This window comes from Adiantum capillus-veneris, chromosome 30 (assembly GCF_014529385.1).
Source record: "Adiantum capillus-veneris isolate H3 chromosome 30, ASM1452938v2, whole genome shotgun sequence".
Lineage (NCBI taxonomy): Eukaryota > Viridiplantae > Streptophyta > Polypodiopsida > Polypodiales > Pteridaceae > Adiantum > Adiantum capillus-veneris.
Genome location: NC_140960.1, coordinates 24964436 through 24980786, shown reverse-complemented (window position 1 = coordinate 24980786; position 16351 = coordinate 24964436). Strand labels below are relative to the sequence as shown.

The 16351-nt window shown below is 49.9% G+C and overlaps 1 protein-coding gene across 2 annotated transcripts in view; it reads right to left on the bottom strand.

Moving 5' to 3' along the window:
* The window catches only part of LOC147417683 (amino-acid permease BAT1 homolog), a 90066-nt gene extending 75098 nt beyond the window's left edge, over nucleotides 1-14968 (bottom strand). Inside the window, exon 1 of one of the 2 annotated variants that reach the window (XM_086507362.1) lies at nucleotides 14645-14968. In XM_086507362.1, the coding sequence (XP_086363488.1) occupies nucleotides 14645-14749 (105 nt within the window). In that variant the 5' untranslated portion in view covers nucleotides 14750-14968. The remainder of the gene's footprint in view (nucleotides 1-14644) is intronic. The other variant, XM_086507361.1, reaches the window with a different exon arrangement.
* Nucleotides 14969-16351: the final 1383 nt, after the last annotated feature.

Here is a 16351-nt window from a genome sequence, read left to right as displayed (position 1 = left end):
CTTCTTTGACCGGCTCGGGTTTCAAGGTGAGTACCTGTAGGACCAACTCTTGCATGCGTTGGTCTCTCTACGCCTCACGCTCTAACTCCAAGGCCGCTCGTCTTTCTTCGGCCACCAAGCGCGCTTGCTCACGCTCACGCTCCAAGGCTACCCTTCTTTCTTCGACCGCCAAGCCTGCTTGCTTGCGCTCGCGCTCCAAGGCTAACCGTCTTACTTCGTGCTTGCGATCCAAGTCTGCCTTTCTTTCTTCGGCCGCCAAGCGCGCTTGATCACGCTCGCGATCCAAGGTGGCGCGTTGCGCCTCTTGTTGTAGCATTATGTCCATCATCGTCTTGACCAAAGCCTCCATAAGATTTGGTACAACCCGTGGCGTAGATGGGGAAGGGGGAGGGTCGGAAAAACCTCCTGGTGGGAAAAATTCTTCTTCACCACCTCCATGCTCATCACCTTCACGCAAAGTATCCATTCCGCTTCGGGTGATGACCATAAACTAAGATCTTGGGTACTTAAGTTCACGAGGATCTTGGGTTCTTGAGGTTCTTGGGTTCTTGGAGTTCTTGAGTTCTTGAGGTTCTTGAGTTCCTGAGGTTCTTGAGGTTCTTGAGTTCTCGAGGTTCTTGAGTTCTTTAGCTTGCAATCTGTGTTAGAGAAGTCTTTTCTCTTACCCAAGCTCGACTCTTTCCTACGGGCGCACCCCTTGGCGGCCTTGCGCTCACACCAAGGTTGCTTTTTCCTACCTCACGTCGATTGGCCGGCCGCTAAGTGCACGGTCCGCTCTCACTGAGTGAAAAGAGGAACAAGGGGAGGCCAGACAAGCCCTTCTCTCTTGGGTTACCTGTCACTCTTCAAAAACACGATTAGGAATCGACACACGCCCAAGTGGACTTGGGTTATGTGCGACTGCAACAAGCAAAAAAAAATTCTTGTGGTTCTTTCCTTGAGCGATACAGAACAATGCCAAAGCTCTGATACCAATGTAAGGTGCAGCAGAAGTGAATGTTGAACTTTGCTCAAGATAGTGCTCCGAACTGTGCTCAAGGGTTCCTTTTACTTACGGAAGGGAGAACCTTCCTTTAGTGAGAGAGTGCAATGATCACAAACAACAAGGACCTCGCTGCTGCTGCGCGCCTCCCCCCTTCTCGCCATCGCTGCCCTCTCCTCCTGCCTTTGCGCGCCTGTGCCTGCACTCGCTGCGCGCAGCCCCCCAGCGCGCCCCACCCGCTGCCCCCGCTGCCCACTGCCTCCCAGCCCGCCCGTTTCCTGCTCCGTTGCCTCGCAGCCTTGCCCGCCCGCCAGTCGTCGCCGTCACTCAGCCCTGCCCGCCCGCAAGTCGCCGCCGCTACCCCCCTCGCCTTTCGCCCCACTTTTCGCCTCAACCCTCCAGCCCCGCCCCCCAATACCTCCAATCCCGCCAGTCCTCGGCATTGCTTCAGTTTGGGGCACTGTCGCCTGCGCCCGACTTCATCATCCGCCCGTCACCCATTTCTTACGACACAGCAGTAGACACAGATGGAGGCTCCAGCTCCGCCACAGAGGGACTCGCCAGAAGCCCCCTCGCCCGACCCCGCTGAGCCCACCATTCGACTTGCTCTATCGCCGACAGAGCAAGCGAGCCTAGCCGCTGAGGTAGAGCGTTTGCAGGCGACTTCGGTCATCTACAAAATCCTCCGCACCCTTCCTAGCAGAGGAGAGCTGCGAGACCTTCTCCAGGCCCGCCTTCTCGCAGAGGTGGGCAAGATCTTGGATGTCCAGATTCTCGGACGGAGATACTACCAGATCGAGTTCGAGACCTCCGAGATGGCTTCCAAGGTCATAGCTATGAGTCCGCTGGCCATCCGAGCATCGCGAGCCCACTTTCGACAGTGGCGACATGGTTTTGACCCGGCTGCGGATGTGCTAGTAGAGGAGGCAGACATCCCCATCTCAGTCTGCTTTCCGGGTTTACGGAGGGAGTACCTACCACTGCTTTCCAGGATTGGCTCCGCCATCGGGACTGTCCTGGAGACACCTCGTACGGCAGCCTCAATAGCTGCCAAGGCGGCTGGCATCCCCTCAGTTCGAGTTTTGGTCAGAGATACCCACACGCTCCCGAAGGTCATCCTTCTGCCTCGGGTGAGTGGGGGTTGGTTTAGACACAGTGTGGAGTACTCGGGCCTCCCGAACCAGTGCTTCATTTGCAGACAGATGGGCCACCTGGCGAAGGCCTGTCCACGAAGGAGGCCACGACCAGCACCTCAGCCTCAGCCCCAGCCTGCCAAGGCTGGGCCGCAGCCACAACCAGCGGCACAGCGCACAGATACAGAGCCACCCTCCGAGCCTGGGGCTCCAGCGAAGGAGGGGTGGCAGCAGACCGGTGGCCGTCGACGCCAGGGGCCACAGCGACAGCCTGGTACTCAGAGTGGCCCTCAGGTGCCCACTCAGCAGCAGTGGGTTCCCACGTGGAACCGCTTTGGTCCTCTTGAGCAGGAGGATCCCCCTACGCCAGCCTCCACCTTCGCTTCACCCTCACCAGCCGCCCCCCCTGCAGAGTTTCCCTCCTCCTCCTCCTCATCCTCCCCCCCGCCCTCTGCTCCCGTCCACTCCCCTCCTCGTTCCTCTACCTTTGTCGCCCAACCCCGCTCCTTTTCCCCCCCGCCCCCCCAGACCCTTCTCCCCCCCCTCCTGCTCCAGTTCCACAGTCGACTCGAGAGACTGGTTCCTCGCCGGCGGCTACGAGATCTCTTGGCAGTGCCTTTGCCACGAGTCGCCTAGCGAGAGAGGGTCAGCCCTTCTTGCGGCCCCCTCTGCAGATTCAAACATCTTCTCTTGCAGCTATCCCTCGTGGTCTGACGAGCATTGACCTCCGACGCCGCTGGGATTTCTTCGACTACGTGTTCACTTGCTTTCTCGGCGATTCCGCAGCAAACCACGAGGCAGCCTGCTTCAGGGTCCATGCTTTGTTCCTCGCCGCTAGGGGGACAGAGGCCGTGGACTCAACATTTGGCTTCTCCTTCCCCCTCTGTGGTAGGGCCGAGACAGAGTGGTCCCTCGACTCAGTGTTGGGATGGTTGCATACTCAAGTTCTCGAGTTCTCTCACGACATGGGAGAACTTGGAGTTACAGATTTGCTGCAGACTTTGTGGCCACTGGCCAAGTTTGCAGTGACACCCCCAGACTCAGCAGGATATAGGCACATTGTGGTGTACTTTTTTGCTGATACGCAGTGTTTGCCTTGCTATGTATACATTCATGAGGACTCCTGGACAGAGGAGGTTGCTTTACGCACGGCTTGCTCTACTTGGGCTTGGGCTAGGCACTCACTACAGTCTCGCCTATCTAGAGGACGCTCGGATGCGGATTACTCCCCATCCAAGCCAGGCTCGAAGATAGGCCGTCTCTGCTGCGGCAGCATCTGTTCTCTATCGCTCCCCATGAGGATCGTCTCGTGGAACGTGCAGGGACTCGGTGGGCCCCAGTTTCAGCGCTAGCGGGGCCGATTGCGGCAGGAGCTTCAGCATTGCCTTGTGGGAGGAGAGATTGATCTCCTTATGCTTCAGGAGCACCATCTATCTGAGAGCCGCATTCGGTGAGGTGGTCAGATTTTGCGTGGACGATATGATACCTTTTCGTCAGCTGCTTTTGGACCTGGAGGCATCCAGGGTGGGGTATGTATGACTATTGCGGACTCATGGCAGCAGGCCATTGTGGGCAGAGGGATTATTGTGCCAGGCAAGGCTCAGTGGATTACTATGCAGGTTCAGGGTGGCCTTGTGGGCTTCCTGAACATCTACGCGCCCAATGTGGCGAGTGCTCGTGCAGCGTTTTGGTCACAGATTGTTGAGTCTTTGCCACAGGCTGACCATTGGTGTGTAGGAGGGGACATCAACATGCTGGAGGACCCTTCTGACAGGATTGGAGGCAGCCATGCTACTGTACATGGACTCGAGTTAGCAGCTTGGGAGAGGTTGTGTATGACTTTGAGGGTCTCGGATGCTTGGCAGCACTCTGGATTCGTGAGGCCTCCAGATAGTCTTGCCTTCTCTAGATCGGAACGCAGGATGGGAGGAGTGAATCTATCGAGGATAGATCGCTTCTACACTAGTGACCACTTCAGTGACTTGGGGGGATCAGTGGGCATCCTGGCAGGGACATCCTTCTCGGACCATGCACCAGTGATCCTCACAGTGGCAGACAGACAGAGGAGTGGGAGCACGATGCTTCGCATCCCAGAGCGGGTCTTGCTGGACTCTGCACTCAGAGAGAGGGTAGAGGCTCTCTGGACAGAGGGCATGGACAGCCAGGATCTACCTGCAGACAGAGTGGCCTTAGGCCTAGCGCAGCTTAGCCACTTCTTTCTACAGGAGTCTCGGGCTCGTCGGGCTGCAGCGAGAGAGGAGGAGCAGAGTCTCAGACGAGGCATTGCTTCACTACAGAGGATGTAGGAGCAGCATCCAGACAGTCCATGGCAGGAGGAGCAGTTACAGCAGGCTCGACAGGAGCTTGCTTGCACAGAGGAGAGGCGTCATGAGTTTGCCTTTCACCGACAGGCATCCCAGTGGACTCAGGTGGGTGACAGAGTGACAGGTGCTTTTTTTGAGGCAGTGGGACCTCGGCACTCGCATGCCAAGGTCAATCAGCTGAGGAGACCTGATGGGTCAGTTGTTTGTGAGCCCGAGGATATGCGTGCAGTTGCTACTGGCTTTTACCGTGAGTTACTGTCGGCTGAGCCCCAGTCAGAGCGGCAGGATGCATGCAGGGAGCAGGTTTGGGCACAGATGCCTTGTCTTGTGACTGAGGAGATGCGCCAGAGGCTTGAGATGCCTCTTCAGCTTGAGGAGTTGCACACGGCTCTTAGGGCCCTCCCTCAAGGTAGCTGTCCAGGTGAGGATGGACTGACTCCCAGCTTCTTTTTGGAGTACTGGGACTTACTTGGCCCAGATCTTTGTAGTGCCTTTCAATACATTCTACACACAGGAGTGATGCCGGATAGCATGAGTGAGGGCCTGATTTACCTCATTCCAAAGGAGGGCGGCTCCTTGGATGAGATTCGACAGTGGCACCCCATCACCATCCTCAACTCAGCCTACAAAATTCTTGCCAAGGCTCTGAGTTTGAGGATTCAGCCACTTTTGGAGAGCCTTATACATGGGACTCAGACAGGTTTTGTCAAGGAACGCAGTATCCTTGACAACATCTTCACCTTTTGGGAGGCTTCTGCCCTGGCACGGCTCCAAGGGGAGGACCTTGTGATTCTTCTTCTCGATTTTGAGAAGGCATACGACAAAGTTGACTGGGACTTTCTAGAGGGCACTCTACGCAGGATGGGCTTCTTAGATGCTTGGATTAGAGGGGTGTCAGCTTTGTACAGACAGGCTCACAGTCAGGTGCTTTTGGCCGGAGGTAGAGGAGAGCGCTTCTTGCTCACACGATCGGTCAGACAGGGTTGTCCTCTTGCGCCCTTTCTCTTTCTGTTCTATGCGGATGCGATGAGCAGATTTTTGGTGTCACAACAGGTTGGCCTGAGGGGCTTAGCACTCCCGATTCGGGGAGATGAGCTCCTAGACGCTGAGTTTGCCGACGACTCAGCCTTGTACTTAGAGGGCCAGGAGGCCAATCTGCATAGATGTGAGCAGGCTTTGGAGACCTTCTGCTGTGCATCGGGTGCACTAATCAACTGGAGAAAGATAGTGGCTTTCTCAGTTGGCAGTGCTCCTGTGCCAGATTGGATGCCAGGAGAGGGTTTCAGGTGGATTCCCCCAGGGACTGCAGTTCAGTACTTGGGTTGCCAGGTTGGTTTGGACTTGTCCCCCGAGCAGCAGATTGCTCCTCTTCTCCTATCCATCAGGAGAAAGCTGTTGCATTGGAGCTCAGCACGACTTTCGCTGGCTGGTAGAGTAGTAGTTGCCAACCAGGTGTTGTTGGCGACTATGTGGTACATCACTTCTTGCTGGATCTTCTCGAGTTCTTGTATCAGCCAAGTAGAGAGGCTGATCAGGAACTTCCTTTGGTCAGGACGTGACACTCAGATTGCCCGAGCCAAGGTGGCTTGGTCGGTCATCACACTTCCTTGTTCTCAGGGAGGGCTTGGGATCATTGATCCAGCACAACAGAGCAGAGCCCTTCTTGGGAAGTTCGTAGTCAGAGGACTTCTTCCAAGAGAGGAGCCCTGGAAGGAGTTCTTGCTGCAGAGGCTTCGTGCCAGGGTGCCTCAGTCAGGAGGCCCTTGGCAACCTTCGACCAGATGGATCTTTACAGAGATGCGCCGAGTTGGTTTGAGCAGGAGACTGGAGGACCGCTTCGCTGTGAGTTTGCTTCGATCTTGGGAGCTCTTACGGCGTGGCCTAGAGCAGCGACAATCGACGTGCACGGAGGAGCGCCTACGACAGCCCCTCGTCTGGAACCCCATGGTTAGTACTTAGAGAGGCCACTTGGTTGGGAGTCGGCCTCATGTTTCTTGGGGTCCCATGGAAGCAGGTCCAGCGCGCTCTCTAGGTGACTGGCTAGAGTTCACAGGTTTGTCAGAGGAGGTGCAGGGTTTCCAGCTACAGGGCATGAGAGGGGTGCAGAGCATGTGTCAGGACATCTCAGAGTCAGTTCCAATTGAGTGGCTCACGCCTCTCGAGCCAGTAGCACCCCGATGGATGGGAGCCTTCACACGACTGGAGGTTCTCATTTCAGTCAGGGCCTGCTCAGAGACTGTCCCAGCCCTGTTCTTCGAGCTTCAGGGTGGGGGACGACTACAGCGAGTTACAGTAGAGGCCCCGCAGGTAGCAGAGTGCTGTTTCCAGAGGATCCGAGTTGTGGGCATCTGTGGGAGGACTTGCGTCATAGACCCTAACCCAGCAGCTCTTGAGACTGGACACTGGAGGCTGTGGGCTTAGGAGTGTTGTCCACTGGCACGAGTACAGTGGGATCCTGGGGAGTGGCTATGGAGGGACCCCTTCTCTTCTGCAGACCGCCCAGGAGTCCCCTTCTTCCAGTACACTGTTCGGCTTGGACGTCATATACTTGCAGCACACAGAGAGGCCCGCCCCGCTGCAGCACGTCATTGGCAGGAGGAGGGCCTCACAGTCGAGTTCTTGGCAGCCTTTTGGCAGAGGCTGTGGGACTCCAGACAACCGCGGCGCGTCACTTTGTTTCAATGGCTGGTTGCACACAAAGCCACAGCAGTGGGGAGCTGGCTTGTGCATAGTGGTCTCTCGGCCGCATGTGCAACCTGTGACCAGTTGGTGGAGAGTCAACGTCATTGTCTTTGGGACTGTCCCTCGGCCCAGCAGGTGTGGTTACGTGTTCTTTGGCTGATGCCTGCTCTTTCCACGGCTCGACAGTACACTTGGGGGGCAGCGGCTTGGTCCACCCTCACGGGCCCGGCACTTCAGTTTGAGCTATCTTCCACGAGCAGGATGATAGTGATGCAGGGGGTGCGACCTACACTCCAGCCTGCTACAGAGCTTACTCCACAGGAGTGGTGCAGTGAGAGAGAGGAGTGTTGGGAGCTCATCAGTGGCCTGACACTTTGGTTCATCTGGCGGGCTCGCTGTTTCCGCATCTTTGAGGCTCGCCCTGTGCCACCAACAGAGACTGTTCGTAACTTTTGGCTAGAGCTGATCCATACTCTCAGAGGACAGCTTGAGGGACTACAGGGTAGATCCGACAGCATGCGGGAGCGCCGCGAGGCTTTCCTTCGACTCTGGCGCCCTGGGCCTTTCTACACCATAGTCCAGGGGGTGCTCAGATGGCACTACTGTCCACCTGTGTGGCTCTTCCCTCCTCCCATCTCTTGATTTAGCCTCATTGTATATATGCTGCTTTTTCATTGGGAGAGTCTCCCCATCATGCTTGTTTTAGCCCTCTCTTGCAGAGGTGGATGTAGCCCTATGGGCAGTCTTCATTAACTAATAGAAGGATCTTTTTCTGGAAAAAAAAAAATGATCACAAACAAAGTGAATGACATTGTGAATGAAGGTGCTGAGAGAGAGAGAGAGAGAGAGAGAGAGAGAGAGAGAGAGAGAGAAGAATTCAACACCAAACGGTTCTCAAACCCTTCTCCAAGGGCCCTCCTCTCTATGGCGAGAGAGGTCTATGCTATTGATAATTGATTGCACAAATCTGGTACAATGGTCTAGATGCAATAAACTTGCCGACAATGTCGACGACAATGATGACGACGACGAGGACAGACTAAATTATGAAAACGCTAGGGCTGATATCTGAAAATCTGCTAATTGCTCATTGTGTCGGCGAGGACGGCGATGGCGACGCGACGACGATGCACTCAAAATGCAACCAAAACGCTATCTGGTTCTTGTTGGCTGGAAAACGCTAGTCCTCCTGCCGGTCTTGCTGAGAAGGTGCACTGCAAGTTGCTGGAACTTCTGCTGCCTCTTCTGCCAGATAGTGCTAGCGCTAGGTTTCTTATAAACTAACTTAGCAAATTTACCCTACCCAGTTTTCCAACAAGTCACTTATTAAACAATAAGTAAAAATGGATAAATAGGGGAAATGGTTATGTGCACTGTAAAATGCTCACGCTGGGTACTGACTGTCATGTTGATGATCATGTTGTGTGCGACCAGAGGATATGCAACTACTCTAAGTGCTTGGACATGCACGGCCTGCGCACAAGCTCACAAAGGTGCCAAAACACTTCCTAAGTTGACCTGAACCCTGGACCTGAAGTAGCTTGTCCACATGCACATAGGCTTAGATGTGCATGTGACACTTGTAGACAGAGCTCGCTTTGAGGTTAGCAAGACATCTCCTCTCGAGGTGTCGGGCTTTGCTTTTGGTATGGACTCTCTCATTACACGAGTGCCTTGATGTGTTATTCATTGTTCAGCAAGCTTCCTTCCGTAGAAAATTTGTAGTGTCTCCTCTTTCAGTTTGTGAGCATTAGATGGTTTCGTGAGCATAACCCTCTCATTGATTGGGCCGACAATACTCTCATTCTAAATGCAAAAGTGACTCTCCCATTACCATTCGTGGTGAGGAAGTTATTCATTCTTTACCTCTTATTTCTAATGTGCAGGCGAAGCTTGAAAAGAAACAGGAGGACACACTCTCAGTCCTTTCTTCTCCAAAGCACGGCACACATGTTTTGCATGATAGAGATGTGATTGTTCACAAGGATGATGGTTTAGATGATAATTTTTCTAGTGAAGCTAACCTCGTTGCAGATACGATCAATCACGCAGAACCGATCTTGGCTCTCCAGCCATTCAAACTTTGCTCATCACTGCCCCTGCAAATAACCTAAAAAGGTCCGAGTCATGAGCTCAGAGGACTGATACGACCAAACGCTCCCCAAATTGCAACCTGCGTTGCTTGGGGGTTTCAAGCATACAACTAAACGCTCCCTAGACATCCCGTTTGTGTCGTTCAAAGGTTTTCTAGCGTACAATAAAACGCTCCCCAAACATCCCGTTTGCGTCGTTTCAAGGTTTTCAAACATACAACGAAACGCGTCCCAAACATCCCGTTTGCATCGTTTTGAGGTTCAGACAATACTAAAAACAACATTTCTCACTACTCCACCCGGAAGTAAATCACCAAGCATTGAAACCAATATTAAAACAAGAGCCAAACAATTCAAATCGGCACCAAGACAGAATTAAAACACATTCAATCCATTTCAAACAAATTTCAAAAGTACTTTCTCAGACACGTTCAAAAGTATCTACATACAAAACAATTATTAAATTTATTCAGATTTTTGTTCAAGTAGCCAAACTTTAAGGATGACTAGCTTGTCCTTCTACATCAAGGTAATGGTACGGTTTCGGATCTGGAGGGTCGCATCATTCTTGTTGTGACAAGGCATGCCAAAGAGAACATCGCAATTGCCTAACTTCATAATGTGGAAATCGACTTTTCCATGGTATCCTTGGAGTTTGTGAGTTTGTCTCGTGGCTAGCTCGGCTTCAAGTTCTCCACCCTCTGCATCATTATCAAAGTCCATCTGTTGGTCTTGCTTGACAGAGCATAAAGGCTGGTCCCATCTTCCTACCTTAGTGCTCTTTTTTGGCAGCAAGGCCATTCTCTCAGCAGGATCCAATCTGTTAAGGTCCATCGTCCAAGCTTGGAATAGGCACAGGGCTGATCTCAGCTTGAACTCCCTCTCCAATCACCAGTACTCTGTCCCCCCTAATGATTCCATTTGGTGGTCTTGCCTTGACGTTCCCCGCTTACCACAGTCAGCTCTTCGAAGGGCTCTTAGCCTCCACAAAAAAGCATAGTTACAGGGGACGGAGGGGACGGACCCTAGGGACGGGGGACGCTCGATTCCAGGACGGGGACGGGCAGGGACGGGTGGAGACGGACGGCAAAACGGCTGCTAGGTGGGAATGCAGGAAAAAAGTCCCCGGGACGGCAGGGGACGGCAGGGAACGGCAAGGGACGGGAGGGGACGGCAGGGGACTTTTTTAAAATTTTGAAAAACTGATCATTTCTAGTGGCTAGTTCCTCTCCAATAGCCATATGTTTGAACTTTGAAGCACCGCAATGGCTATAAAAGCCATCTTTTGGTCCTCATTTCTCGATGTTTTATAAGCACATTTGCGTCTATATGACTCATGTTATTTGGTCTATTTAGTGTAAATTTGTGGTCAAAGTGATCCTCTATGTGTGTTGCATGTGTGTAGGTCAAAAAATGCAAAAAAAAATCTTCTTCTTTTTTTGCCGTTCCGACCCCCGTCCCCGTTTCCTGACTTTTGCGTCCCGACCCCGTCCCCGTCCCCGTTCCCGACCCCGACCCGCCGTCCCATGTAACTATGCAAAAAAGGTCTCAAAACCTGGGCCCAACTTTGGGACCCTATCAATAGTTGCTAGCTGGATGAGCTCCAATTGGCCCTTAAGTACAGAATTCAACCCTGGGATTTCCAGATTATCAGAGCTAGGATGCGGGTGTTTCCTCCTATTCTTACTTGGACCCTCCAGGATCCCCTGCCTCTTGACACTCAAGCTTTTGTCTGGGTGGGGCAATTTAAACTCCTTAACCCTGTATGGGCATCTACCTCGGGAGTTGGCTCCATCCCAGTTACTTTAAATAAACGATGGCAGGTGAGCTACTCCCCGAAACAGTGGGAATTCAAATTCTCTCACTTATGGGCTCCCTCAATCGAGCCAAAAAAGTCGGTACTTCTCTGGCTTATTCTTCACAAGGCTCCTTGGACAGGGAAGAGAGCTCTCAAAGCCCACCTCGGGGTTGGGATTTGCTGCAGATGTAACCTTGTCATTGAAGACATATGCCACCTATTCTTAGCCTGCCCCTGCAATAAGGAAATTCTTGCTCCTCTGTCCCGAACTCTTGGCTTCGGAAACAACTACTTCTAGGGGATTTTGCAGGAATTCTAACAGTGTTTTGGAATAAGTCTCATGCAGAATTTTTGTGGTTAATCTGGCGTATGAGGAATTGTAAAATGTTTGAGGTTGCTTACCAGACACCTAGTCTGAGAACCATACTCTCTTCGCTTAATGTGCAGGATATTAAGATCACTCAGGATCAAGTCACCATTTACAGGACCAAGAAGGAAATCTTGAGGGATTCTAAACACTTCTATGATCGAGTTCAGTCGTGGGGTGCAGGAGGAAACGAACTCGAAGACAAAGTCTTTACTCGTGATGATTGGGAGAACAAGATGGATATTTAAATTGCTCACCTTGAGGAAAGGATCAATGAAGGGCACTACTACATGGAATGTCTCCAATCCCAAAATTGATAAGCTTCAATGAAAGCCTTTGTATATATGATGTACTCGATGTTTAGGGGTTATGTCTCAGAGCCAGCTGTAGCCTGGCAGGCTTTTTTGTATCTTTTTGCTCATCTTTAATATAAAATTCACCCGCGCTTATGGGTTTTTTTTTTTTTTTTTTAAGTCCATCTGCTTCAGGAAGTTTGGATGGATGAAGTTCTCTGAAGCGTCGGGGTCAAAGAAGATCAGGGCTTTTAAGCCGTTGCTTTTGCCATAAGCTCTGCACAACTCATTTGTACCCTTGAGGTTTACGCCATAAATATCGGGTGCTAGTCCCAATAGCAGGTCTAGCTCTCTTAGTCGGAGGTGGCCTTGGGGATCGTTCTGTTGTCAGAGCAAAAGCTTGCTCTGAAGAAGTCGAGGCTCGCTAAGGACATGTATTCAACGTATGCCCTGTTTGAAAACAGTCGAAGCATCGGCCTTCTTGTAACAGGGCTTCTTGTTGACATTGTGTCAAACGAGGCCTTTGAGATTGGGTTTCACGAGACTCCCAAGGATTTGATCGTTGTTTTTGGGAATTCTCGTTAGTAGCCGGGGTTGCTTTTGTGGTAAACTCCAACTTTCCTTTCATGAGTTTGTAGCCGACCGCAGCATGGTCCAAAAGCTCTTGCATGGTTGTGACTTGCTTGGACAAACAATATTCTTGCAATATGGTAGTCCAATGGTGTATCGCTCACACTGGTAGTCCAAGGGGATGAACTTAACACTTGGAGGTAGACGTCGAGAACCCTTTGGTTATAGTCGTCCATGGTATCTGTGACAAGCATTTTCAAGTTGCCCCATTCTGACAAGATGTGGACTTCAAAGAGAGAAGTCATATAGCTGCATGCAAATATTGTCTTGAAAGCTTGTCAGGTCCTTGGAGCATGCGGTTTTGTTGTGATTGAACTCCACCACTACATAGCATTATCTTTAAGAAATCCCGTTGCTCACGAAATCTCGGATTCTTCTGTATAGTTCCCCAAAGCATATAAGTTGACGATTTAATGTGGAAACTGCAATGCTTTCTTACGATTTTTCACCCTAGGTGAAAAATTTAACTGTCGTGCCACCATCTTTGAAATCCTTCGGTTGCTTAGGCACACACCCGAGGTAGGATAGTAAGGACATCCATACCGGCTCTAACCATTGTAGTCTCGTGGCGGTGTTTTTTCTAACCGTATTCTACAAATTGGTATTCAATTGCGTAAGTCTCATGAGGATCACAAGGAAGCTTTCCTCTTTGGTTTGGACAAGCACATCAAATACAATGTGCATGTTTTCTGCCCTAAGGACTACAATGAGGCCGTCAGAATCGCTCTCGCACAAGAAATGAAGCCCTAACAAAGGTAAGCCGAAGGAGAACAAGTCAAGTACCTCGCAAAACCCTTAGAACGAGCAGAATCAACAGAATGGTAGGAACTACAGCCATTGTAAAAGGGAACGGACGGAACGCAACCCAAACGTTCCAAAACGGCATTCCGAACGAGTGTCGTTCCCAAAACGGAGTCGGGAACGGAACACCGTTCTGGAACGGGGAATAACCAGAACGGTGTTCCGGAACGGGGGGAACATGAGGCGGAACGGCGAAATGCAGGGCGAAACGGGTAAAAGTAAGCTTTTGGGGGCAGATTTGGGACTATTTGGGGAACATATTTGGTGTAGTTTGAGGGCAGATTTGGGGGTAGTTTTTGGGTTGTTTAGGAGTTTATTTGGGACTAAGCTGAATGGAGGTAGTTCAAGCCTCGCTTTAGTCGACCGTTCCGGCCCCCCTCCTCCTCCCTGAAAAATATGTTCAAGAAAGAACCAAGTATAGAAAATAAAAAAGATGTTGTGTCAAACTAAAGGTCACATCAAAAGAGATTGTCCTAAGAAAGAACTCACATCTTCTGTTAGTGTCATAAATGATCCAAGTAGTGCATCCCAAGTTTCTCATGATCATCTAGATGAGTCTCTCATGAAGTGTCTGTGCTAGCACAAACTAGTTTTGAAGCCTCTTAACACCCTCCTTGCTGGCACATATTAATTCTAGAGCCTTTTGAACCACTTGTGCTAGCATGGAAAAGTTTGGGTGGCTCTTGAGAACACTTTGTGCTGGCTCAGACTAGTAGTGTGGGCAATCCAATCAATGGCCACACTAGAAAGAAATTCAATCGGCTAGAGGGCAGCATGCTTGTTTACGGATGAATCAGAGGGAAATCTTTGAGTTGTTTGAGTCCAAGTTGTTGTCTACACTCAAAGATAGGAGTCGCCAAATTGCTTACTGTCCAGTTCATCATCATTTCACTTTTCCATTGCTTTGATATTCTTCTCATGTATTGGTTGCATGCAACTTTATCTTGTATATTCCATAGTACTGGAAGTAACGTATTTTGTGCTATTGAGCTTCTCCTTTTTCTTCAGGCTATGTGTGCATTCCTACAACTTGTTTCTAACAACCAATTGCCCCTCAACTAGTTTATCAACCTCTCTACACTACTAGGTAACTTTTCATGGCCTAGACTAATGTGCCTTTTATATATATTTATCAAGTAGTGGTACCAACCATTTCCTTTCACATAAAAGAAGACACTTTAGCCAAGATTTTTCTTTTGAGACCACAAGCTCTACCATTTCCCATTTGAATGACAGGTCTTGAGTTCAACTCTCCTCGTCGAATAGATCTTTAAGGTCTCTAGGGATAGTTTCCTAGGTCTTGAGTTCAACTCTCCTCGTTGAATAGATCTTTAAGGTATCTAGGGATAGTTTCCTAGGTCTTGAGTTCAACTCTCCTCGTCGAATAGATCTTTAAGGTCTCTAGGGATAGTTTCCCACGACATTAAAACAATATCTCTCTCTCTCTCTCTCTCTCTCTCTCTCTCTCTCTCTCTCTCTCTCTCTCTCTCTCTCTCCACGAAGCGTGTTTATGTTGAATGATATTGCACAGTGCTGATTACCATAGTCCGGCGCAGCTCCTGCCTATAACCAAGCTCATTGAGCCTCCGCTCCGCACTGTCGATTGTCGTCGTGATGCTGGCTTGTCCAACAGGCAGCTCAGCCATACTGAAGCAGAACCAGCTCTTGTCACGAACAGCACAGCAAGGAAATCAAAGAAACAAGAGACTAGTCTGTCGAAAGAATGAGCAAGCATGGAATAACACTCCAGTGAATCGTCGGTCAGCTTCTGTGCCTGTGCGTTTATAAACGTTGCCATTGACTGCTCTGGCTTCTCACTTTCTGTTTTTTGGTTGGCCTGCTAAAGGCCTTAGTGAACTAGTGGGCCGCTAGTTCAATTTTCAACAATGTAAAGCCCGCAATGTCAAGGGCTTTAAGAGGATATAAATATAAATTTTGTAATTGACAAATGTGTGTGCTAAGAGATATAATATGATTTATCAATCATGTGTAACAAAACAAGGGATAAAATCACAAGGCCTACCCTTGAAAAACACACGGGAAGGTTAATACCACCATTGCAAATTGCAATCTTAGATATGGATTTTTTAAATGCTAATGGTTGAACACCAAGATATGTCACGATCACTTGCATGTTAGTAAATATAAATATGGGGACTAAGTCCATGGTTGGTTTTGGTTAATTAATGTGCAGTAGACTTTAATTCATTAAATACATCTATGCATCATGTTATTTGCAAAGTCAAGTTAAAGTACAAATGGAGATCACAAACAAGATATCTCACAATACTCCACAATAAAGGATCAGAAAAGCTTTTCATGCACATCTAGCTTTGTATATGTAGGCAACCTTGAGAGATGCAATGTGCACATGGATGCAAGCCACTCAGTTCGTTCCCACTTTGTGAACGACAACAAATGAACTGTTCTTGCGCACATGGAAACTCGATCGTTCGCAAGTTTGCTGTCATAATTTGTAGATCTTGACAAAGCTTGTTCAGGCTTTTTGTTGCAAAGCCCTTTGGAAGGGCTTCCCACCACAACGAATGTGTGCGTTCGGAACAAACAACTCCTTTGCAATGTTGAGGAATCGTCTGCTCGAAAGATAAAAACAATTGCCTAAACGCCAAAAAAAGAGGTGGACCTTAGTATTCTTGGGATCCGAAAGCGAACAAAGGCACGTCATGTGCGCACTGCAAGAGAGTTGACATTTGTTTTCCTATTTCTGCAATGAGGAGCAAAGCGTCACTCTTTCCCAAAGAATGACTCGAGAGGCATCTCCTACTAGTAATTAAACTATATTCTCAAAGATACATGACATAATTAGCACATGTCTATGTCGCTTACCCTTTCATAAGAGCAACCTCTTTGTCCCCGAAAGAAGAGATTTTACACAGTGAAAAAACAGAAGAGGAGAGGGATGACGCTATAGAGGTGAGCTTATGAACCACAGTCTCCATGTCCGGTCCATCATGAGGCCTTACTTCTGTACAAGACAATGCCACCTCCATCATGGCTTTCATGGCTTCTCTGTGGTCTTCGCTGACAAAATCAAGTTCGGAGTTGAATAGCTGTGGATCAAGAATGACGAAGGTTCTGTCAGAGTATGCATCTTTTACCCACATTGGCAAGCTGACTCCCATGGTGCCGAAAAGGGCATGTGTTGGCCTCTTTTTGGTTAGCATCTCCAATGAGACAATGCCAAAGCTATAAACATCTCCCTTGGTATCAACCCTGGTCGAATGTCC